Source organism: Drosophila obscura, unplaced genomic scaffold (assembly GCF_018151105.1).
Source record: "Drosophila obscura isolate BZ-5 IFL unplaced genomic scaffold, ASM1815110v1 contig_165, whole genome shotgun sequence".
NCBI lineage: Eukaryota > Metazoa > Arthropoda > Insecta > Diptera > Drosophilidae > Drosophila > Drosophila obscura.
In genome coordinates this window covers 2,648,779-2,673,483 of record NW_024542752.1, presented here as the reverse complement: position 1 = coordinate 2,673,483, position 24,705 = coordinate 2,648,779, and the positions used below count along the sequence as shown (strand labels likewise).

General features: G+C 44.2%; 6 protein-coding genes across 6 annotated transcripts in view; 2 read left to right on the top strand and 4 right to left on the bottom strand.

The window, feature by feature from the left end:
• LOC111066238 overlaps positions 1 to 5,472 on the bottom strand; it is a 46,539-nt gene extending 41,067 nt beyond the window's left edge. The window contains exon 1 of the mRNA XM_022354685.2: positions 4,967 to 5,472. Coding sequence (XP_022210377.2) covers positions 4,967 to 5,084 — 118 coding nt within the window. The 5' untranslated portion in view covers positions 5,085 to 5,472. The remainder of the gene's footprint in view (positions 1 to 4,966) is intronic.
• A 1,094-nt stretch (positions 5,473 to 6,566) lies between these two features.
• LOC111066290 (zinc finger protein 708) lies at positions 6,567 to 8,781 on the top strand. The gene has a single exon (XM_022354769.2). The coding sequence runs from the start codon at positions 6,633 to 6,635 to the stop codon at positions 7,953 to 7,955; it is 1,323 nt and encodes a 440-aa protein (XP_022210461.2). The 5' UTR covers positions 6,567 to 6,632; the 3' UTR covers positions 7,956 to 8,781.
• LOC111066293 (protein BRAWNIN) lies at positions 7,974 to 8,234 on the bottom strand. Its single transcript, XM_022354773.2, has one exon. The coding sequence runs from the start codon at positions 8,232 to 8,234 to the stop codon at positions 8,061 to 8,063; it is 174 nt and encodes a 57-aa protein (XP_022210465.1). The 3' UTR covers positions 7,974 to 8,060.
• Positions 8,247 to 8,810, bottom strand: LOC111066292 (small integral membrane protein 4). The gene is made up of 2 exons (XM_022354771.2): positions 8,420 to 8,810; positions 8,247 to 8,342 (listed from the first exon to the last, which is right to left on the bottom strand). Exons 1-2 carry the CDS (start codon positions 8,571 to 8,573, stop codon positions 8,254 to 8,256), a joined length of 243 nt encoding a protein of 80 aa, XP_022210463.2. The 5' UTR covers positions 8,574 to 8,810; the 3' UTR covers positions 8,247 to 8,253.
• A 51-nt stretch (positions 8,811 to 8,861) lies between these two features.
• LOC111066291 (AP-3 complex subunit mu-2) lies at positions 8,862 to 10,704 on the top strand. Its single transcript, XM_022354770.2, has 6 exons — positions 8,862 to 8,973; positions 9,045 to 9,132; positions 9,192 to 9,517; positions 9,588 to 9,747; positions 9,803 to 10,255; positions 10,341 to 10,704. Exons 1-6 carry the CDS (start codon positions 8,939 to 8,941, stop codon positions 10,524 to 10,526), a joined length of 1,248 nt encoding a protein of 415 aa, XP_022210462.1. The 5' UTR covers positions 8,862 to 8,938; the 3' UTR covers positions 10,527 to 10,704.
• Positions 10,705 to 18,409: 7,705 nt separating this feature from the next.
• LOC111066323 (innexin inx2) lies at positions 18,410 to 24,641 on the bottom strand. Its single transcript, XM_022354832.2, has 2 exons — positions 22,725 to 24,641; positions 18,410 to 19,700 (listed from the first exon to the last, which is right to left on the bottom strand). The coding sequence occupies exon 1, from the start codon at positions 23,958 to 23,960 to the stop codon at positions 22,857 to 22,859; it is 1,104 nt and encodes a 367-aa protein (XP_022210524.1). The 5' UTR covers positions 23,961 to 24,641; the 3' UTR covers positions 18,410 to 19,700; positions 22,725 to 22,856.
• Between the last annotated feature and the right edge of the window lie 64 nt (positions 24,642 to 24,705).

The following is a 24,705-nucleotide window of genomic DNA, read 5'->3' as shown; positions in this document are numbered from 1 at the left end:
CAGAGGAAGAAGTTGAGAGGACTTTAAGCATTCAGCTATTCCTCTACTAAAAGATCTACGCGTATCAAAACGCAGACACTTGGAATTTAATAATTAAATAAATAGTAATAATAATAAATAATTCAAAAACCATAGAAAACCTGCAAGGAATGCTCGATTTGAATACAATTTGAAATTTATTTGCTGGAATTGCATGCACCTGAATTTGAAAATCATTTTTGTGAACTTTAAACTGTTGCAAAGACGAAAAATAAATGCTGGCCCAAGCTAATGATCACTCAAATTGAAAGCCAATTAAAGTGGGTGGCCAAATGTGTATAAAGCGGGGTAAAGTGAGATGTTGCACTTAGCCGATATGGCCTGTAATTGCATGTTATTGCATGTGGGGCGGAATTGAGTGGCGAGACCTTTTGGGGCATCATCATCATCATCAAGGGCAATTCCCGACTCGATTGCGTGACGCTGTTCATGTGTGGCCTGTGGCCTTTGCCTTTGCCTGTACCTGTACCTTTACATTTGCCCCGCGCTTCATTTCCACCGGCGAGCGCTAGCGCTGGAGTTGCCTGTGCGGGTGCATGTAAAGGATTAGGGCTTATCCCCACTCCCCCCACACGACAGGGAGCACCGCTGTGGGGCAGTGCCCCGTTTTATCGAGAATCCTTTGGACATAATTATTTTTAATATGCGTTTTGTTTCATTTGCAGTATGCTTCTTGGCAACGGGCACGGGCTCGGGGGGGGGGGGTGGGGCGGGGGGCAGCACGCACACAAACCGCAGCACCAGACCCGCACCAGCAGTGGCAAACATTCAATGGAGAAGAGCCGGGGGGTGCGAAACTAAAGGATCGACATTTTAATACGATACATTTTTATGAATTAAATATATTTTAGATTTATCAAAATTAAGCGGAAACCCTCTAATGGGTAATTTGTAATATTTCTTTAGCTTGAAAACAAATAAGAGCGTAATTCTAAAATTAATTCAAAGCTATTTTCACTTTTTTCAAGACTTGAGCTGCATTAAATCAACTCCTTTTTACTGATAAATAGTATAAATGAGCTCTTTTCATTTCATTCCAACTATCTGAGGCACAATACTTGCTGCCAGCCGCACCCATTGTGCCGAGATTTATTCCACGATAACCGATGCACAAGCGAAAAGTGCTAAAGAAAATGCCCGAGAATTCAAAACAAATTTCGCCTATTCTGTTTAATTGCTTCCAAATTAAATTAAATTAAATTAAATCAATCAACATTATCATGAACTGCTGCTTGTACGGAGTATCAGCCAGTCTATTCAGCTTGGACATGTATTATTATTTTTGGCTATTTTTTTTTTGTGTTTGTTGTTTGTTACGTTAAAACAAAATAAAGTCGACATATTTCATATGCATGCGCGTCCTTGAAGGACAGCTGGAGGAAGTACAAAGGGCCAGCAGATTGAGGGGCAGGCAACGGGGGGGTGGGGAGGGGGTGTGTCGACCACAAAAGTTGACAAATTTGGAAAAATTGCAACAGCGACAGCAGCCAGATGCTGCCTTTAGGGCAAACGAAACAAAACGAAACGAAGAAGGGGATCGGAAAAAGCTTCGCAATTGAATATCTGAAACGGGTGTGTGTATGTGTGTGGGTGTGTGTTTAAATGTGCCAAATTGTTGAAGATACTGTAGTAGATACTGCCACTGTACTTATACGCCATATACTCTGACCTCCCAGTGGGAAAAACTGAAAGATTTGAGCGGTGAATTGATTTGATTTGTGACTTAGTCAACTTTCCACAAACGGAAATCGATTAAAGGATATAGATTATTGAAAGTTTACACAGATGCCTTGATGTCTTAAAGATTTGTGTCGTTGCTCCATGGGGATTGAGCTAACTGTCAAGCAGCAGAGAATAAGTCTACAAATACAAATACATATTTAAACATTTTTGGTAGCCCACTGCTGGAAAGGGTATTAAGCTTTCCATTTATCCTTCAATTCAAATTGTTTATTGTTTGTTTTCACACACAACAACAAAAAAAAACAAAACAAAACAACAAACTTTCTTGGGCGCTCGTCCAATGTTTATAAACATGCCAAGTAGTGCCTCCGGTACCCTGGAGCCCCTAAGTCAAACCAGCCAGTGCTATATTTTCATTTATATTCGCTCATTTTTCTTGGCATTCGATATTCAGTAAGCACCCACGCGGCACACCCACACCAACACCCACACCAACACCCACACCGAAAGAATGAACAAGAAATTTCTTTAGTTCTTTTGAGTTCGATTGAGTTGCGGTCGAACAATAATCCATATGGGATTGGGATGTACGTTTAATCTCTCATTGGAATTTATTAATTATGCTCAGTGGGGGGTATCTATCTACCAGTGATGGGTCTGTAATTGGGGCTTTAATCATGCCTTGAAGATGGCTGGAAGATGGACTTCCCTCTTTGATGTTTAAACTATTTTTTCCTCTTATTTCTGCCTCTCGCTTATTTTCTTCCCAGTTGAATCTTTCACTGCCCGTCCAATATCAAGATAATTTGTGTGGCATAAAGGGCAATGGTCATCTCTGTTCCATCTACAGTTAAAAGTTTTGTATGCCTTTATTTTACTCAGCTTAGCAGCCTGGAAGAGCACATTATGATTTGAACAGATACTTGCCACACAAACACACAGAAAACCAAGCATTTTCGACTACTTCTAATGCCAAACCAAAACTGAGTAAAATGTGTAAAGTTATTTTCCACAGATCCCGCCAAAGTAAACAGCTCAGATCCCCTAGCTACCAGAGTAACAACTTCTGTGAAAGGGTATCAAAGGTAGCCATAAGCCAGCAGTTCCCTTGATGTTTTTTTTACCTTTTCACAAAACACTTAAGACGAAAGAACGGAATGGAAGGGAAGCACGGGAATTATGATACGGCATTTTCGCCAAGCGCACAAACTTTATGAATGTATTCATATTATTCACATTGTTGTTGACACTTCTCATTAGACCAGAGACAGTGGCATTCATCAGGGCCATGCTGTAGCCAAGATGGGCGGTGTGGGGATGGAAGTGGAAAGCTCTTGAGTTCTTTTATATAATTGGGTAACGGATGCATAAGAGACCTTCAGCCCCTGAGCAGTCTCTCTGTGACGTGGCCAACAGACGCAAGCACTCAGTCAGTCTCAGGCAAATGCGTAATGCAACTTCATAAGACGCACGCGGGGGCTGTCAACCGCATGGCCCTTTCAGCAGTTTACCGTGTGGGTTGGCTGGAAGTGACGCAGGGGCTGGTGCTGGGCTGCTTGCGAATGACAGGTAAATGGAGTGTCACTGCCACTGCCACTGCCACGGCCACTGCCGCTGAGTGCCGCCATCTAATCAGCTGTGCGCAGCGGCAAGCAGGTTGCCAGGGGGGCTGGGCACTGAGAAGTAGATGAGGGATTAGTGTCGCCATATTGAGCAAGGTGCAGGATTCACCCTTTTTGTGACAGACCCCCCACCGCCCCCCGGGTAGTCCGTTTGTAATCCAGTTAAGACAGGTTGCACCCCCCAGCCCCCAGCGCCAGTCGGTGCTGCCACGTGAGTCAGTAACCAATCCATGAAAATAGCCACAGCAACAGCAGCACTGACAGAAAGTTGTATCTACCGTTGCCACTCACCGGAATGTCTCTGGCTATCGAGTGGTGAATTTCTCTCAGTGCATTGAACGCACTGTCCACCGTCCACTGGCCGAAAGGGAGTCTGCCTGTTGTCTGGCGCTTTCATTATGGCACGCTTAAGCGGAGTGATGAGATTTCCCAACTGCGATTTGTGTCTATTTATGGAATGCCACCAGTTGGGGCAGGTGGGGTATGGTGGGGCAGGTGTTGCCACGCCGAAGGGTAAATCCCATGGAGATAACTGTAAGACAGCTACTATCTGTGGCTATAGCACCCGCACAGGCAGTTAAACACGTGAATGGCAAAACAATCAAACGGCAGAAATACGACACGAATGCTGCTAGCTGCTGCTGGTGCTGGAAGGGATTATCATGACCAAGAGGGTTTGGGTGTTTTTTTTGTTTTGTTTCTTTTTGTTTTTTATGTCGTATTTATTTGCATTTGCATTTGCAGACATTTTCAAGGCTATTTGCCTCGTACATTCAATACAAGTTAAGATGAGTTCTCTTTTACTGGACTTGCACTGCAGCCAAGCGAGTAAAAAATTCAAGAAATTCCAACAATTTTGATTAACTTTTCCAACTAGAAAGGAAGCTCTTTCCCCCCAGCACCAACTTCACCGCCAAACCCTCGCACATTTTTTCTCAGCCCATGCTTGACCTAAGGGTGGGGAGGGGGGATCCCTAGACCAAGGGTATCGCTGGCCTTTTGGCCACTCACAAGTCGGCTTATAGTCTTGACACTTTTCGGTCTGGATAATTGCAATTTGCTGTTGCGTCGACAGGAAAAGTTTCGTTTTTGTTTTCATACGTTTTCCACTTAGCGTGGATTTATCTTTGAAGCATTTTCCCCCTTGGTATTTTGTTGCAATTTTTTTTCTTTTGGTTGCTTGCAGAAGGGGGTGTTGGGCAGGAGGATTGTGTGGCGAACAGGCAACAGTTTTCCGAGAATACTCAATAAAATAGCATAAACTTTTGCTGCTGCAGCTCTTCGAGGGTCTTGGGGCTGTGCATTTTACACATTAACGCGGCTGCCTCTGCCTCTGCCACTGCCACTGCCGCTCAAGCAGCAGGCGGTATGGGGCTCTTTCTTTCAGTTTTAATTTCGTTGAGTAGCATTATGGCAAGACGGCGGGCCCAGAGGGTTGGGTGGGTGGTGGGTTGAAGGGACTGCAATGGGAGCAGTGCCATAAATTACGCATTCGCCGCATATTCCCGAATGGAATACCCCCACGCGCGTGCAAGGGCTGTGCGGTCATCTACATAAAGGGGTTTGGTGGCGGTCGGTGACTGCGGGAATTCCCCTATCCCTATTCCCCTATCCACACTTACCTCGGGTAAACAAGCACAGCTGGATGAGGCAGTCCAGCCAACGGAGTTGCGTGCCGGCCGCGCTCTGGGACCTGTATTTGGGCTTGTTGCTGCTCGATGCCATCGCCTCCAATTGCATTTACATGCTCATCCTGGACTTTGTTTTTCGATTGTAGCTCCCGTTACTGTTCCTGTTTTTGTTTTTATTTTTGTTTTTGTTTGCGTTTCTTTTGCGACAGAATTAAAACAGGGGGGCGAAAGTCTCGCACTGAACGTCTACTGAATTATTGAGCCCTTTGTCGCTGCACTTGTCCCATCAATATTTCAAATGCGCCCTGCAATTAACCTCGCACAAACACACACTCACTGAGCGAACACACAGCAAAAAAACAAATAAAATTGTATGCTATCGAATGGCAGCTTGAATTTCTGCAGTTTGACAAAATTGCGCGCCAAAAATCAACAGCGTTTCGTTTCTGGGGGCCACGATTGGTGGTGGAGCTGGCCAGTGGTAGTGCTACTCTCGAGCAGAGAGCGTATTATCAGAGGGCGCAAAATTTGGCGTCAAGCTTTTATAGGTCTCGAACAGCTGTCGGCGTGTTCGAAAATTCGAACTTGGTGCGGCAGCAGCCGGTCGCATGCCAAGCGGGCGACAGAAGAGCACAGCCAATGGGCGCGTATATTTTAAACTGGGTTTGGCCTTGCCTTTGTAGCCATTATTACATTTCAGGCAGTTCTTTATAAACTTATTTTAAATACAAACTATTGCATATTGATAGAGAAACAAATTGACGCTCTGCAAATTATGGAAAAAGGCCTTTAAATGAGCAAATGTTGTGATATTTTTAACCAACAGTTGAAAAAGACGACCTGGAATTCATTACTAGTCTACTTTCCCCCTAAGCAATGAGCGACCAAGGCAATTAAAACGAGATAAAATAATATGAAATCATTGCCCTCTTCTGTACTTTTATAATTATTCTTATATTAAATAGCAAACTAATTAAAGTTATAAAAAAGTGATTTAAATAATACGACAGGCTGAGTGGTAATAACGGTAGATTAATATTTTAATCTTTTCTGCTGACATTCAAATTTAAGCGGAAATACTATTATTCGAACATTAACCGTTTTCGGCTGCGAACGTTCGAAAATGCAGCATCTGGCAACGCCCAGCATAAACGACCAGGGCTCTTTACTATTTTTTTCTTGTGGATCCTTTTCTGTTTAAACTTTATTTTCTATAAAAACCAATGAAAAAGAGTACTCAAAATCAACCAATCTCTAGAAAATTGATTCATCAATTGGATAAAATTACATATTTAGTGGTGAGAGTCCCAGTTGGATAGCAATATTAAACCGAATTTCAAAAACGAGGAATATAACTTCGGATCAACTAAAAGAACGTTAGCCCATTGTCGACCACGGGGGTATTAAATATTCCCACGAAATTTATGAAACTAGAATAATTTTAGCGTAGTTCAGGTGAAAGATATTGTGCTAATTTTTGTTTTGTAAGTAAAGAGGAGAATAGAGCTATATAGAGCATTTACAAACAGTATTTTTTTCACGGCTTATTTGAGGGATTTTTACTGTTTAAATAGAGGGGGGTTCAGTGGGCTAAAGCTTCAACCTCGGTATAGAACAAGAGAACTTTTTTTGTTTATATCGCGGAAAAGGCCGCAGGATGAACCGGAAACTGACCAGGGAGACGGCCCAGCAGCACTGTCTCACCTGCCTGTTGAAGCTGGACAGCGAACAGGATCCGGTTGAGGTGGCCAACAGCCAGGAGCTGCAGCATCTGCTGCACCAACACCTGGACTGGCCGCTGGAAGAAGAGCTCCAGCTGGAGAAGTGGCTGCCGCAGCAGCTGTGCCCGCCCTGTCGTCAAGAACTGCAGCGTTTCGAGCAGTTCCGACGGCGGGCGATCGAGTGCCGTCTCCAGCTGCTGGACCTGCTGAAGGAGGACCAGTGCACGGAGCCCTCGTTCGAGATTGTGTACGAGGAGCCAGCAACTGAGGGTCAGGACGAAGAGTCGCTGCACAGCCTGGAACCACCGGACCCCGACCCAGATCCCGATCCCATCGACGAGCCTGCTGCAGCAACACGGCCAGAAAGTGGACAGGGCCAGACGGAGAACGAGGCCAAGGCGGAGAAGCGAACCTCACGGGGCGCGAGAAACAGCCTGAAATGCAGCCTGTGCCAGCACAGCTTCGCCCACAAGCTCACCCTGTCCGCCCACATCCGCAAGGTGCACGAGGGCAGCAAGCGGCCGTTCCAGTGCGACCAGTGCGACAAATGTTACAGCTTCATGGGCGGCCTCTACACACACATCAAGGAGATCCATGCGACGCGCGAGCGCCGCTATCCGTGCGACCAGCCCGGCTGCGATCGCGTCTACACCAGCTCCATTGCCATGCAGAAGCACAAAAGACTGAAGCACAGCACCAAGGAGCCGGTGCGTAAGTTCATCTGCGAGCAGTGTGGGGCCACCTTCAACCAGTCGGCCAACCTGAACTACCACCGACGCACCAAGCACCCCACCGAGGATGAGGTGGCCGCCAGGGACAGCGGCAGCGAGCAACACTTTTGCGAGCTCTGCCAGAAGCACTTTCACTCCCGCTACACCCTGCGCTACCACACCATGCAGCAGCATGGCGACCAGGAGGGCCTCCTGCCGCACGTGTGCCAGGTGTGCGGCCGCCGCATGGCCAAGAAGTTCATGCTGCTGCAGCACATGCTGATGCACTCCACCGACAAGATGCCCTGCGAGCATTGCGGCAAGCTGTTCGCCCGCAAGTTCGAGCTGGAGGCCCACATCCGAGCGGTGCACCTCAAGCTGAAGCCCTTCGCCTGCAAGTACTGCTCGGAGTGTTTTGCCTCGCGCAAAACCCTGCGCCACCACGAATACATCCACACTGGCGAGAAGCCGTATGTGTGCGATGTGTGTGGCCAGGGATTCCGGCAGCAGACGTGCCTCAAGAACCACCGCAAGGTTCACGACAAATAGGAGACACACACGCTGGAATTGTCTGTCAAACAAGTGAAATTTAATTAGCATTAGTCAATACAATAGTTCTTACAGAATATAGTTGTAGTTTATGGGTGGGGGTGGTTAGTCCGCAGCCTTTGCCTGATTGGCCGGCGGCTTCTGCTCGCGCTCTATGTAGACGGGCAGATCTTCGAGCGGCTTGTAGTACAGATGCACCGCCTGGGATCCGGCCATCATGGCCAGCATTGCGCTGGCCAGGAACTTGCTGTATTGAGCCCACGACACGCCAGCGGGCATGATTCCCTCAGTTATGCGACTACTGCTGCTGCTGCTGCTGCTGTTGCTGCTGATGATGCTGCTGCTCCTCCACGTAATTCTTGGCCTGGCGACGCTTAAAAGTACTATCTGCAAGCGGAAAATACCCAGATTAGACAGGGACAGAAGACGCAGATGCACAGAAAACGGCGGGGAAGGGCACATACAGAAATTCGTTTCGCCCACCGTCCAGTTGATCATGGAGAACTCAAGGGCGGCGCCCAGCACAAAGAAGAGCGGCAGGAAGCGGTAGATGCCAAAGCGTCGCTTGCCGGGCCAACTGTCGAGCAGACGTCGCACGGAGCCGCTATATAGATTCATGTGTCTGGCCGCAGCGAGGGGGAATTATATAATTTCGTGCTGACTGCTGGCGGTTAATGTGCGCGGGCGTTTGTCTGCTTTGGCCGCTGCGGATTCAAGCATCCATCAAACTCTGTCTGCCCTCGAAGCAGCTAACGGAAACTCAGCAAGTTAGCTGGGAATTTTTAAATTTTTTAAAAAAGTTCTGTGCTTTTTGTACCGTCGCTATAACAGCTGGTTGGTTAACGCGGTCTGGTAGCGCTCTTGAGTATTTTATTCAAACAGTTTTTAGTATTTAAATACTAGCGCTAGGGTATTGTGTGCGCTTGCCAACACTGCCCGAAATTGCGAATCAAGAAAAAATTGTAAACAACTTGGGCCGAAATATGATACACAGTTTGTTTATCGTTAACAGCGGGGGGTAAGTGCGGCCTAAGCCAGGAATGAATAACAAACAAGTGTCAGCCATTCCACCTCTCTCCCCCCAACCAGCGAGGTGTTCCTAGAGAAGCACTGGCGGTCTGTCGTCTCGCGATCCGTTTGCGAATATTTCCTCGATGCGCAGCGCGCTGCACCATATGTAAGCCCCCCCCCATCAGTGATTCTGCCACGTACTGAAAAGTTAATTATGTTTGGCAGGATGTGCCGCCGGTGATAGCCACGCCCCACTACTACCTCATCACGGTGCAGCGGGAGGCGGTCTCCCTGGTGGCCGCCTGCAAGCAGGAGGTGCCGCCACTCTTTGTGATCGAATTCCTGCACCGTGTGGTGGACACATTCCAGGACTACTTTGGCGACTGCTCGGAGACGGTGATCAAGGACAACTATGTGGTCGTCTATGAGCTGCTCGACGAGATGCTGGACAACGGCTTTCCCCTGGCCACGGAGAGCAACATCCTGAAGGAGCTGATCAAGCCGCCGAATATACTCCGCACCATTGCCAACACCGTCACCGGCAAGAGCAAGTCCGTTTAGCCATCACCTGAACGAACCTTCACCGCCATTCCCATTGATTTCCTCCATCTTGCATTGCAGTGTCAGCACCATCCTGCCCTCGGGCCAGCTGTCGGCCATACCCTGGCGACGGAGCGGTGTGCGGTATACGAACAACGAGGCCTACTTCGATGTCATCGAGGAGGTGGACGCCATCATTGATAAGTCCGGATCCACTGTCTTTGCCGAAATCCAGGGACACGTAAGCTCTGCGCTGAAATGTGCGAGTAGCAGAAATTGAACCAACAAATTTATAGATCGATTGCTGCATCAAGCTGTCGGGCATGCCGGATCTGACGTTGTCCTTTATGAATCCACGCCTCTTCGACGACGTCTCGTTCCATCCGTGCGTGCGGTTCAAGCGCTGGGAGGCCGAGCGCCTGCTCTCCTTTATACCGCCCGACGGAAATTTCCGTCTGATGTCCTATCACATTAGTTCGCAGTCGGTGGTGGCCATACCCATTTACATACGGCACAACTTTTCGATTAAGACGGGCGAACAGGGCCGCCTGGATCTGACCATTGGGCCACGCAACACACTGGGACGCACCGTGGACAAAGTGCGGCTGGAGCTAACGATGCCCCGGTGCGTGCTCAATTGCCTGCTGACGCCGAATCAGGGCAAATATACGTTCGATTCGGTCAGCAAGACGCTGTCCTGGGATGTGGGCCGCATCGATGTCTCCAAGCTGCCCAATATACGTGGATCGGTAAGGTCTAACGATGAGGTCTGGCGGTATATATCCATTAAATATCTAACATTTGTTTCTCCCAATCAAAAAAAAAAAACAAAAGGTGTCCATCACACCGGGCACGACCAACATCGATGCCAATCCATCGGTGAATGTGCAATTCCAGATATCGCAGCTGGCCGTCTCCGGTCTGAAGGTGAATCGCCTGGACATGTACGGTGAGAAGTACAAGCCCTTCAAGGGCGTCAAATATCTGACAAAGGCGGGCAAGTTTCAAGTGCGAATGTAAACGAATGGCGTCCATCCTAACCGGCCAGGCAACCGCAAACCAGCCTTCATTAAGTGTACATCTTAAGCGTATTCCAAATACCTTGTTTTCTGTCACCCCGCTATCTCTAACTATCCATCTATCCATCCATTCCTTGCTCTGTCCATTAAAGAAGAGCCACAGCCCGATGGCTTCAAATGTTGGTGGGGTTCTTGTTCTTGTGTGGCGGTGGCGCGTCGGCCATGTTTGAGAGCCGCAACAAAACGAATGGGGAATAAAAGAAGCAAGAATCGAATCTCAATACTTGACTGGAAACGTAGTTGCTAGTCTGGTCTTTGAGTGGTGTGGTATGGTGTGGTGTGGCGTGGCAAGCCAAGGTAAGGCATGCCATGGCAACAGACAACGCAGAAAACCAATAAATTTAAATGAAAATGCAAAACTTGATTTTGCCAGCCAGCCAGCCAGCCAGCCAGCCAGCCGGCCAGCTAGCAGCGCATACCGCATACAGCATACATACAGTTTGCATATACATACATATATATGCATCGCTATGTGTGCTGTATATAAGTGCATTATATACTCGTATGTAATGAGCCACAGTGGAGCACTGGCAAGAGGGATATGCACAATTCTGCCAATTTATATTGCTGCAAGTATTCAAATCAATGCATAAAGTTCGTGGCACAACCGCTGCTGAGTTTCTATGAATATATTCTTGCATGTTGCTGTGTAAATTTCGCACTGCTGCACCCTTAACTGGCTAAGCAACACTGAGATAGAGCGAGCATGAAATAACAGCCCCAAGCTGGTGAACTTAATTGCTACATTCTGAAGGCCCCCGAATCTTTTTTCGTGTCACTTTGACTGAACTGAGAACGTCTCAATATATATTTTCTTGGATATCCGCAGCATCCGTTGGAACGATCACAAGAGCTTTATGAGTTGAGGAAAAGTAACAGGCGAAAATCCATCATCTAGAGGCACCACTGTCTCTCTTTCTCTCTCTCTCTCTCTCGCTTGCTGACTGTCTTTCTCTTGTTATCTCCCCATATAGCTTGCATTTTTCTGTGTCCCGACGGAGTTGAGCCGGGAACCGGTTTCCTCCACCATTTTAGACGTTGCAGCTTCTAGCTCCAGTGTTTTGGGTGCGGCGTGCAACGGTAGCCAACAAGCGCCACCAAAACCGTCGACCAAGCCAAGCCAAGGCGAGGACCATGGCTATGGCTAGACATGTTATACACACACACACACACAGACTGGCACAGATCCACAGAGAGATCTCTTGACCAGACCAGACCATGCCAGACCTGGCCAGACCAGAGTTGACTGGTCTGAGCCCCAATCTCGTTCCAGCTCCGTTTGGCTTTGACTGCCATTTTTCAAGCGTGGGAAATGCCTATTTGGAGCTATGCCATGGAGTTCTTTTTGGTGGGCAGATGGTTGAGTTGAGAGGGGGGCACAATTTGCTGCACAGCATGGCAGCATGGCAGCATGGAGCAGAGAGCCTGCCCCGAAATGCTCATTGATTCAGGTTCGTTGCCTAAGTCTTTCGTTATGGCCCTCCTATGGCTTCCATTCCCTCCACTCCTCTTCCATTCACTCTGGCAACACTGCCCCACCACACCACCACTCCCCTGCCCCACTAGTGGCGTTTCCCCATAAGCATTTCTCTCGTTTAGTTGCTGTAATTGATAGCACATTTCATACGGATCGATTATAAATTGTTTCCATCTCATTTGCATTTTCCACAGCCAGCGGGCAGAATTTGACTCGTAATTTTATGGTAATTCGGGGCCAACACATTTAATAGATATTTGTAGCAATTTAATTTACTTTTGAACAAGCCTCATGAATGCGCCTGTGCTGAGATGCTGCTCGAAAACCTCATTACAAACTGTTTTTGTTTTTCTCACTGAGAAACCTTACAGATCCCTTGGCTGAACTTTGCTCACATAAGCCACAGTCTGAAGTTCCTCGCATAGAAACCTTATTGGGGTTTTCCCTCAGCTCCCATACAGCAGATCCACGCTGAGAGACCTCACAGATCTTTTCCCTCAGCTTAGCTGCCTTTTCACAGATAAACTTCTGGGCGGAGAAACCTCACAGATTTCACCTTCAACAGCAAATCTCCTCCTTGGAAAAACCTACAGATATCACCATCAGCTGCAGCTCTTCTCAGCTCTTCTCAACTTCTCAGGGCATAGGCATCTTGTCATCGCATGTATGACTGTACTTGCTGTCGACTCTGTCTCGTTATCCCATCCAAGTAACTCTATTTCTAACGCCCTGCTAAGTGATTGCCACAGACTGCCTGCAATCTTCTCCTCCCATCAACCATGGTGATGCTTTGCATTTGATCTACTTTGCATTTGAAATGTTTGAACAAGACAAAATCGAAATAAACACACGAAATACGAAATACTCTTAAAGGTGAATTTTCAATGCGGTTTTTATTAAGTAAATCACGGAAAAGTATCCATTAAAATGCATTAAAGTCACGTCAATGGCGTGGTACTTCTTCTGCTTCTTCTGGCATATAGAAACTTATGAATATATGACATACCGAAATTACTTTTCATCTTCTCGCAGTAGAATAGACACACTGGCATGTATTTTAGTTAAAATAAATTCCTAATGTTTCTGTTTGAAGATAGATACCCACCCGGTACTTAGTTTCTATATATGGGATTTATATATCTATACCAACAGTCAATAAAAAAAAACATTTCCAAATACCTTAGTTTTCTATTATTTCTTATTCTTCTTACTTATTTATTATTAATTTATTTTTTTTACAGTGTTTTTTGTTTAATTTTTTACCAAACCGAAATTCAATTCACACAGGCCGCTCTAAATCAAAAAATCGCAGAAAAATGTTTTAATCTTGGAAATGGGTATATATTTCTTACACTTTTATTAACTCGAAAATCTAACGTATGAAACAGTGTTAAAAATATCGTTAAATAAAATTTTCAGAGAATTTAGTTACATATTATATATCTTAGCTTTGGGTCCAGAAAATATGATGGGAGCTAGGGAGGGGAGGAGGTGCGTTGCGTTAGCTAATGGAGCCATCGGGGCGGCATAACCAAAAAAATTTCAAGTGAAAGACAAGCAACAGAGCAAATTCGAGCGACATGCATTTGTCATTAGCAGCAACGAAGGTTGCCATGGTGCGGGGAAGCACCGCACCGCACCGCACCGCACGGGCCAGCGTCAATTGGAACGGCCCACATCGTTTTGTGAAAACTATAAACCAGAGCAGCAACCGGTGCCACCTCCTCCTCTGGTGTCTGGGGGGCATAGAATGTCTAATAAGCATTCGGCTGGCACGTCTGGCCATCTAATTAGAAACGCTGATTGTGTCCACGCGGGCGACTGCTGGACTGGTGGGCGGTGGGGGGTGATTTGCGGGATTTGACTGCCAGAAAACATATCCAAATGGCAATCCATCGGCAATGCTATCGGGCATAGTGCATGAGTACATGCCCTGCTCTTGGTATGGTTGGATGGATACCATTATTTAATAGTATTTTACAGGAGTTTAGCCCGTTGCTTCGATTTTTGCATGCCTAATAGATTTTCGCTGTAAATGGGGGGCTTGAAATTTTAAATATAATATCTGCTAATGGTCCAATAAGTTGCTTAAACGGTGCTTCAATTAATCCCAAACTTACCCTTAACGCAACATACAAGACAATATTTCATATTTAAATATTGCCAACAAATACTTGGAAAACTTAAGCGGAATTTGTAGTTGATTACTGTTTGAATGGGTTTGCTTTATCCCAAAGTTTTACCCTCAGGCGCATAGTAAAAAGAAATTAAAATTAAATATTCGAATATTTGTATAGAAAAATATTGAAAGTTAATTGAATTCACTTTGATTTAAGCATAAATGTTTTACCAAGACTTTTATCTAAATATAAAAATTAAAAAAATTAAAATTAATATGATACATATATTAAATTTGTTTTAAATATATTTATGTTAAATGAGAAAAATATTCAATTTAAAATAATATGAATTTCGTTTAAAAATTAATAATATTATAATATTAATTATTATAATAATTATTAACTATAATTAATAATTAATATTAATAATAATAAATATTATTAAATCAAATATTTGCATACCAACGGCAAAGTTTACATAAGTGAAAACACTTTCCTTTTCCAATCGCGCAGAAAATCTATGGATAAACATTTTAAAATTGATAGGTAAATATTATAATTTCTCCCACAGCTAAAATAACCAAAACTTGGAGAAGGGTATGGTAGATATGTACATTGGCCCCCAGTCCATATCTCATCTAAGTGGTCTTTGTGTGTCACTGGCTGTGGAGCTCATTAAAAACGATTGAAACTTCCGCAAGTCGATGGAAGAAGAATGAAAGAAGAAACACACAGAACAACTGCACTCAAAACAAAACGCCAGAAACTACTCGTACTATACTCGTACATAGCATATTATAAGCATGGGTATGATCCGATCCGATCCCGACCGAACATATCATAATCACAATCGCAGCGCGAAAATTGTGTTTGTGGCACACACACACAGTATAGCAGTATAGCAGTTCCCTTGCCGATTCTTCAACCCTTTGTCATATGGGGTACGGGTGGGTCTTTAATTGTGTTCCACCATAAACAAAAACCCCCGAAAAAAATTGAAACACCAAACCAAACAAATTAAACCTGACATATACACATTTTGGACACTCCGTCCGCCGAGGATTTGCATACAAAGTCGCAGTTTTTTTGATAAACAAAAAAAAAGATATTAATTACTCAGCGCAGCGATACTCGGTATCGGTATCTGTGTGCTATGCTAATGCAGGAGTTTTAGCTGATAAACCAGGCATCGATACACAGACATTTGTATACCTCATACACATACATGTATATGTATGTATATGTAATGTATCTTTTGTGTGCCACATAATTAGTGGAAAGTGTCACCAAATGGCATTTAATTAATCGATTTATAAGAGGTTAAAGGTCGCCCCTGATTAATTACCGCCTGACTCAAAGAGTCCACAACATCTCTATATATATATCTAACTATATATAAGTGTACGAACAGTCGGAAAATTTGTGCTGGAGAACATAAAAAACAAGAGCATCCCCTTTACGTGTGTGCAAGTCTTCCTGGAAGAGATCTGACATTTAAAGAGAGAGAGAGAGAGAGCACTAATTACAGGAATAGAGAACAGTCAAAAGATATTTCGAGTTCATTATGGCAACCCCAAAACAAGGCAGATGTCCGCCCAAGAACTAAACATACATATATGGAAGTTGAAGACGAATGCTGATGGAGAAATATGCAAGTAGAAGTAAGGACTGGTAGTGGAGAAGCTCAACGCTGACACTTGACCGATTTAGGTCGAGAATATTTACTTAGCAAGGTGATAAATAAACTGCCGATCTGCTGATCTGCTGCCTCCTCCTCCCGCTCCACAAAGCCACAGAACACACAATGAAATAAAGTACAAAAAAAAGGCACAAAAAACAATTGCGACAATGGCACGAAAAAAATGGCAATAACAATAAATCTGGCAGCAACAGCAGCAGCAACAAAAGGAGGCAAACCCGACAACGATTCACGGGGAATTGTCAGAAAATACAACCAGAGTTGAAATCGGCGAAAAACAACTTTTTAAATAAATAAATTGTGTCTAAAATTAAATGTAGACGAGTGTCCGTTGCCGTAGCCGTAGCAACCGCCGCACAGATTACGGGCACAAGCCGCCGCTTACGTGACAACATTACGTAAGGTGTTTGCCACCGCCAGAGGTCGCCACTGCTTGTTTTTGGGCGGAAGGGGCTGGGTTTGAAGTGCTGTTGAAATTGATCGCCACAGTGGTTGCTTTTTTGTAGCGCTTTTGTTCAAATTGCGGGAAATTAATTTGACAATTGTCCGGCGAGAAACAAAAAAAAAACAACGACAACAAACGCCCTGCTCCGCCCCCCTTACAAGTGCAAGGTCAACCAGAAATACTCGTGTACATTGGGACTGGGCTATTGGGGTGCATACACCCCCACGTATTATCCAATGGGGTAGGTATTTATATCCATTCAAGTGGAGCTGCTCGTCTGGAAATAAGTATGAAATGCAGCCTAAACACGTGTCGCGTGTCATGCAGCAGCGCTCCTCGGTCGTGGGTAGCTTATGGGATGGCCCCTGTAAAGAATTTATGAGAGTCCCTGTCCCTGCCCCTGATAGCTGTACGAGGGCGTGCCTCAAATGGAAGCCATCCCCTCGGATATACCAAATCAAATAGGATACCATGATCCAGGCAAAACTCTTATTTTGTTTAATATATCTACAGTTTACCCTGAGACGTGCTATTCCCACGTTTGTGTGTACATTTTGTTCTGCGGAATGTTTAAGGGGCGGGCGACAAATAAAAATTCAATTCAATCAATTCAGAACTTTGACATTTGTCGTTTAGAGCGATAGAAAGAGACAGAGAGTCGCAGTTTCCATTAATATATACGTACATATGTACATACTCGTATGTACCCATTTCTATTCCACACTTGGGTTTCGCCTTTTCTTGGCAATGCCTTGCCGTAATATTTATACGAGTATGCCATATGCATGTATTTATTTATTGAGGGCAATTGCAGCGCTTAATTCAATTTGATATGATACCCGTAATTTGCTCAACATCTTCTCAGCAATCCGCATTGCCCCAGCCGCAGTTCCAGCACCAGCACCAGCACCAACACCTCACCCATGAGGCTACGGCATTGCCTTACGTTCAGCATAAATTTGCAATGTTTGTATAATTATAAAATCGCTGGAATACTTGCGACCTGGTCCACCGCATCGCGATTACAGCATTCCGTTGCCGTGTTTGTCCGGAATGCGCAATCCGGAAAGGGAAAACAATTGCAGAACAAAAATTAATCCGTCTATCCATATCCATGTCCATTAATCCTATATCCATTAAGGTTGTGTCTCTTACGTAGCTGGCTCTTGATAGATGATGATAGATTTTTATTTATTCGAATGGACTTTTGGACTCCAGTTTCCCCAAAGGAAACGCGCACCCAGACCCCAGAGGGTCTTATACAGCGTACAACAAATATTGTAGAACATTTTAAAAATTCAATTCTGAGCTGAGTGACGAATATTTGGTGTAAAAAAAACGTGATGTTATCCAGAACAACAAATAAAAAGTCACCAAATTAACCCTGATAAAAGTGACTAAGATCGATTCACGTAATGAAGGCGTAATCGCCTTTTATTGGGCCATACGTGCGAGTACAGAACCCAGCCCAGTACCAAACCTTCCGCCTGAAAGAAGAGCCGCTGAAGTGTATGCTAAATGAAATATTGGAAATGTCTTGCGCTAATATTTCAACACCTTTCGTAAGAGGCTTGGAGGCACAGGCACCCCTAGATGCCTCCCTGTTGTCCACATTCCTCTCTGATAAGTTTCTGTACAATTAAATATGGAGACGGTATCCCTAGGGAAATCACACGTCAGCTGCAGCTACATACGTTGAGAACAAAGTTCTGAAGATAATTCTGGTGAAAAAGGCAGGTGGGTCAAAGACCATTAGCACCCCAGAGATCGTGCCAGAGACGCCCGTTCCGATGTTTGCTGAAAGTCAACAAGTTTGGGCAGGTTCTCAGCAGTAAAAAATGTGGAACCTGCACCCACCCGCTCTCCGTGCCACATCCCTCCCTCCAACGAGAGAACCTTTGAAGTGTCGACAACTGTTTTTGTTTTGTTGTTTGGCTTTGTAATTGCTTTTGGCGCACCCCCCCCCCCCCCCATCCCCCACCCGATAAGAAAACGGTCTTTGATTTTTCCTGTTTTATTCTGTCATTTATTTCCGCATGAAATGGAATTGTTCTTGAATGAATACAAACGATAAATCTTAAAAAACAAATCATCATGTTCTCGAGTAATTTTCATAAAATTATAATTAGGCATAAGAATATGGAATTGAAATTGAAACTTAGCCTAAAAATGACAAACATTGATTTTTATTTTTATTTATTTTATTTTTTTTTTTTTTATTGCTTCCCGATTTTAGCTGTTTTTTAAATATTGCCTTTGAGTCTTTCATTTGTTGCTTGTCTTTTCAATGCACTTACATTTAGTTTTTAATGTATATATGTATATATTATATTTTTTTCTCTTGTATAAATATATAGATTTTTCTCCTTTCCTCCCTTCGTTTATGGATGATTTCTCGTGAGTGTAAAAAAAATTGCGCTAAACTATATAAATGCTACCAAAAATATGCAAAAAAAAAAAACAAAATATTATTAATATTATGAAAAAATTACTAATTACTAATTGCTGGCGAAAATTGCTAAATTATATGTGTAAAAATTGAAATAGAATATTTAATATATGTATGTATGTATGGTATTGTATGTATGTATGTATATTAGTGTTAACAATAGGGGGTGGTTCTCTCTTTATGCTGGCGTTTTTTGTTTGTTTTTTACTTTACTATTTGTAAATTATTGTTATTTTTTCATGGATAAATGTACATACATACATATGTATATAACCGAATTTTTTTTTGTTTTTTTTGTTTTAGATAGATGTCTTAATCAATGATCACAACTCTTAGCATAAATATTACTCGCATGTGGCATTTCGTAAATATATATTGTATGTCTCTTCGCATGTATAAATATCTGTGTAATTGCTTATTAAAAATATATTATATATGGATCTGTATATAGTATATCTCTAACCCATAACTTAATTCGTTAGCTGCTGCTGCTGCTCCTTGACGGCATACTCGTACCTACATTGTATGCCATAAATTATAGTTGAAAAATGTCTTTTTTTTCCTGTCTTTTAATGGATTTCACCCAGGGGGATTTTCGGGGGTTTCGGAACTTGTATGTAAATTCTGATTGTCGTGCGCCATCGGGGCAGAGCCAAACCCCCAGCCCCTGGGATTCGGCTAGTATATGTTACATTCATTTGTGTACTATTATTATTAATTCATATTTTTCTTTTTATAGGAGTATACGTTCGGCTGTCTCTCCAAACTGCATCTCTAGCTAACACCCCGTTTGCGTCTATCCCATTTTCAGCAGGGAATTCGTTGATATGTGTTCAATTAGCTCGTCATTAGCTCAAAAGGCCTCAATCTACATTGACATCCAGCGACTTTGGAGAGTCCTCATTTAACCTTCGGCGGCGTGAAACTACAAAAAGAAAATGATATAAAAATAATAGTGTTAGTTCATTTGCTTGGAGCAAGGAAAATGTATCTCATTCTTAAGATAAATGACAGTTGAAAAATTTCCAAAATGCAACAGATAAGATTAATGAATGGAATTGTTTGATGTGGCTTTTGTGGCGCGTTTCTATCTTTATGTCCCATTGGATGGGGCACATATGTATATGATTAGGCACAAATCTAGACACATCTTTCCGATGAATTCGTACAGCATACATGTACATATATTATAGCAGAGTTAAATATTCATATATTAATTTATTTGCAGCAGTTTTTCGGAATTTATGTATGCATACTACTATTTAATATCCATAGACTGTAATACATTAAACGAGTATTGCCACTACTTATCATATTAACAGCCATTTGCAAATATATAATATAATAGAGATCTGCATCTGTATCTGAGTCTGTTCTCATTCCTTTTTTCAATACATCTGCCATGAATAAGAATCCCACAACTGTTTTACTATCATTAAAGTCCCATTCAAAAAAACAAACCTGCAACTAAAGGGAAGCAATAAATCTATAAATCATACTCGAGCATTGCTCCACACTCCATTGTTCTAAGATAATATTCGTAGATGTATGGCGGGATATGTATGGATTTTCATCTGCGACGAGTTAGGGGCATTCTTCTTCTCGTTCTCATGCTCTTTGTTAATTGAAACCAATTAATGTAATTAAAGCCCCATAGAAATGTTTTGTATGTGCGAACGAGAGAGAGAGCAACAAATTAAGTGCGTGCGTAGTAAATTTAATTAAACAACAACAAAAATTAAACCCTAGTTTTCCGACTATTGGATACCTGTATCTGTACTTATGCTTCACTTTTAAAATGTGGATATATTTTATCACGATTTTAAATGCCTAAAATACCAAAGGTATGCATACATTCTGGCTTTAATATTATTTGTCCGATTGGTATGATTTTTACATGATCAATATATTTTTTTTTCAAGATCTCAAATGATTGCGGGGTATACTGCAAAACAGAAAACATTTAATAGAGAGCAAACAGCTTTTCGCGTGTCTGTTTCTCATTTCATTCATGGTGACTCGTCCAGGGAAAGGCTGTGTGTAGGGCCATGTGGAGCTGTGGGGGAGGGGGGGTGGTGTACTGGGTGTGATAGAGCGGTCCGGTACGGTCCGGGGCAGGCCCATTCATTCATTCATTGATATCCCAAATTGGCGGTCACACACACTAACATGAACATATACTAATATGTGGAGAGGGCAAGAACAAAAATTTCATTCGCTTATTTGTTGATTATGATGATCATCAAAAGCTGTTGAGGCTAAACAGCGACAGAGACCCCGAGACGAATTGTGTGTATTTTTGTGTTTGCAATCATTAATGAAACTACAGTCCGGCACGGATACGAACACGGACACAGACCTGGTCTGGTCTGGATCTGAGATCTGAGATCTTGTGATCTTGTGATCTTTTCTGATCTCTGAGCGAATGAAAATGTGTGCTAATGGCAGCACTTTGTCACCAATCAACAGCAACATCAGCCACAACAGCCTGAACAGCCTCTTTTCTGGCAGCCTGTAGCCAATTGTATATCTGTAGCGTAGCTGTGTTCCCTGTATCTGTATCTTATCAGTTTTTTTTTTTTTTTTTTCTTTTTTGGATTTTACTGCCTCTCTCTCTATCGCTCACTCTCTTGAGAACCTCGTTTCTTTCGATTAGATAAGTAAAATATTTAGTTGGAGCTGTCACGTATGCGACCACGACCACACATATTGCCCAACTTCTAATTGGCATTGCATGTCGTCTCAGAGAATGGAGAACCGAGAACTAAATGTGCGCAGACATTGAGCAACTAAATGCTGATTACGCGGCTGACAGGGAGACATTTCAGTTGAGTTGAAGGGCAGTGTGTGTGATTAGAGATGGTAACGAGAGCGATAGCAGGGAGCGAGAAACAAACGGTAAAGATGGCAACGAGACCCCTAGTGAGGAGAGAAATATAACTAGAGATGGAAAGTGATTGATCGATCATTAAATCAGCCAGTAAGACTAACACAAATCAAAATCAGATTAAGCTCCATGTAATATGATACATTAAAGTATTGCAGTGTTTAAATTTAGCTAAATTGATCGGACTGCAGGTTGAGTTCAGTAACGAAAACGAACAAAACGAGCTCTCACAGTACGCATACAACCCAACGGCTTGGACAGGTTCGACCATCCACTGGTTAGCCGTAAGAGAAATGCCAAATGCCAGATGAAGTCGAAGTCGAAGTTGGTAAGAATCTTTTGCTTTGCTGGCAATGATCTTTCCAGCTACTATCTGCTGGTCAAACTGGTTTTCCCTGTCCCTCTCTATGAAAGTGTGTGTGTTTTTGTGTGTGTGTGTGTGTTTGGTAGTGGGACAGAGCTAGAAATGGCTGTTGCGCATGCGCAGTTGCCATCTCGCTTTGACTGGAAGGGAAATCAAGTGGAGACCCAAGCCAGCGCCGGAGTCAGAGACAGAGCCGGTTGTTGCTGCTTGGGTTACGCTTAAATGAGCGCGTAAGACCAGTAGAACTTCTCTCTTTCTCTCTCTCTCTCCCTCTCTCTTTCTCTCTCTCTGTCTCTCGGTGTAAAAGTGATTCTTTGCTGTATTGGAAAACATAGTTTTTATTGTCGTTATGAAGATCTCGCTTAGTTCGTTCGCTTTTGTTAAGACTAAAGATAATGGTTAAAAAAAAAAAAATGGTGGGTGTTGGTGTCTTTTGTTGTTGTTTGAAAAACTACAATTTACGCATGGATGGATGCCATAATCGTAATAATAGTCAAAGTTTACAATCAATTGAAAGGTTTATCAACTAAATCACTACGAACTAATGTCTTTCTTTTGTCTTAAGATCGATGGAGGGTTTCGGTTTTTGGGGTTTTGGGGGGGATTGGAATGGGAATGGTCATATATGTAAACGTTAAAGATGGAGCTTTCTTGTGTGTGTGAGTTTTTGTGGGTATATGTGTGTGGGGGACACTTACTGGCACTCTGGCACACTGCCACGCCCACTCCTTGAATGGATGAGCGCCCCGTTCTTATTCTCGCTCTCGTCCTCGTCCTAGTCTTCCATCTTCATCTTCGTGTTCGTATTCGTGTTGGTCTTCGCTTAGATTTTAGGCATCGAATGGTCGCTTATGAGCACTATGCTCATCGTCAACCATTTCGCGCGAGAGATCAGATATCACCTCCTTGTAGATGAGTGGATCGATGTTCTTTCCCAGCTGATAGAGCAGGAACCAGTCACCGATGTTGCACTTGTTTGCCACCAGTTCGACCTCCTCGCTCTCGGCCAGGCGGGAACGGGCGCGGAGGAGCAGGTGACGGAGCTTGGGGCCGACAACGACGGCGATGCGGTAGATGATCGAGATGCCCGATAGTATGCTGAGGATGATGAACCAGAACCACAGGAACACGTAGATCTTCTCATTGACAATGTTCAACGGCAGCACGCACAGTCCGTCGAATTTCTGCACATCGCCGGAGGGACCGTATTTGTGGAACGTACATTTGGTGACCTTTGGAAAGACTCGCGCCATCGGATCGATGCGCTCATCGGGCTCCATTTCGGTGAACTTGAGCACATCGCTGCCGTACGTGCTGAACTCTCCATCGAGAAAGAAGTCCACAAAGTAGATCTGACCAATCACATTCACAAAATTGAGGGCCTCGCAGACGAAGAAGCGAAAGGCGTAGAAGTTGTGCCGATTCAGATTGCCAATGAAGTAGTCGACGAGGATCTTCTTGCGATCATTCTTGCACTCATCATTCACGATCGGGCTGTTCAGGTCCATGACGAGCATCTTGAGACGTCCACCCTCCCACGACTTCCATAGGTACCGCGGCACGTAGAAGAGTATCGCCTGGAAGAAGAGCACAAAGCACACCCACTGGTAGTACTTGTGATACTTGACTGCATCCTTGCCCTCCACATGGGAGCCAACGCCCGGCTGGACCACATCCCTGCCGGTCACACCGGTTAGGCGTTCCGGCACCGTGAATGTCGAATAGATCCAGCAGTAGGTGTCCATCACACCCAGGGGTATCTCGTCGACGATGCAGTCGATCGGATCCCCGATATACTGGCGGGATGTCACCAGCAGTGAGAAGGCGATCAGGATGATCACGGTGGCCTTGTAGTGCATCCGGAATACATTGTTGTCGATGCACACCTGGTCGATCTTCAGCAGCCCCTTAACGGAGCCGAATACGTCAAACATTGTGAAGCTGGTCTTGTCTCTTCTGCGTTGATGCTCTTGTTTTTTTTGATTTGCCTTCTTTTACCGTTCGTTCTTGCTTTGATTGATGGATTGGCCGATTGCCGTGCTGTTTCAATTACGGCTTGTTGTTGCTGCTGCTGCTGATCTTGCTTATGGCCTGCTGCTCACTTGTCCAACATAACTCTTCAGTCTCCGGCCCAAGAATAATGCACATCAAGCGAAAACAGTAAAAAAAAATGTATATTCTTAATTCGTGTGTCTGTGCGTGTGTGTGTGTGTGCGCGCTTGTTTTGTGGTGTGCGCCTGCGTCTGGGTCTGGGCACGATCAACAATTGGTCTTGGATTTGGTCACACAGGCGCGCTCTGGTTAGAGATCCCCCAGCGAGCTTTCGGCTTCGGCGGAGTGTCTTCGGGTGCGCACGCTCTCAAACACACGACGGACGACGCGACACAATCGTACTCGTTAACTCGAACTCAAACTCAAACGAAAAGCGCGGGCGGGCGCGCGGTCGGGTGGTGGCGATGGTGATGGTGCTGGTGCTGGTGTTGGCGGTAGCGGCGACGACGACGAACGACGACAACGGCGACGGCTGGCGGCGGTATTACCCAGGTAGTATAAAACGCCGACACAGCAGCGGGCACTAAAGCGTACACTTCGGATATCGGTTTTCGTCTGAGCTCTCAGCCCAAACTGGAGGGCAGTGGTTTTTCTGCTCGCGTTTCGCTTCGCCACGGAGAGAGAGAG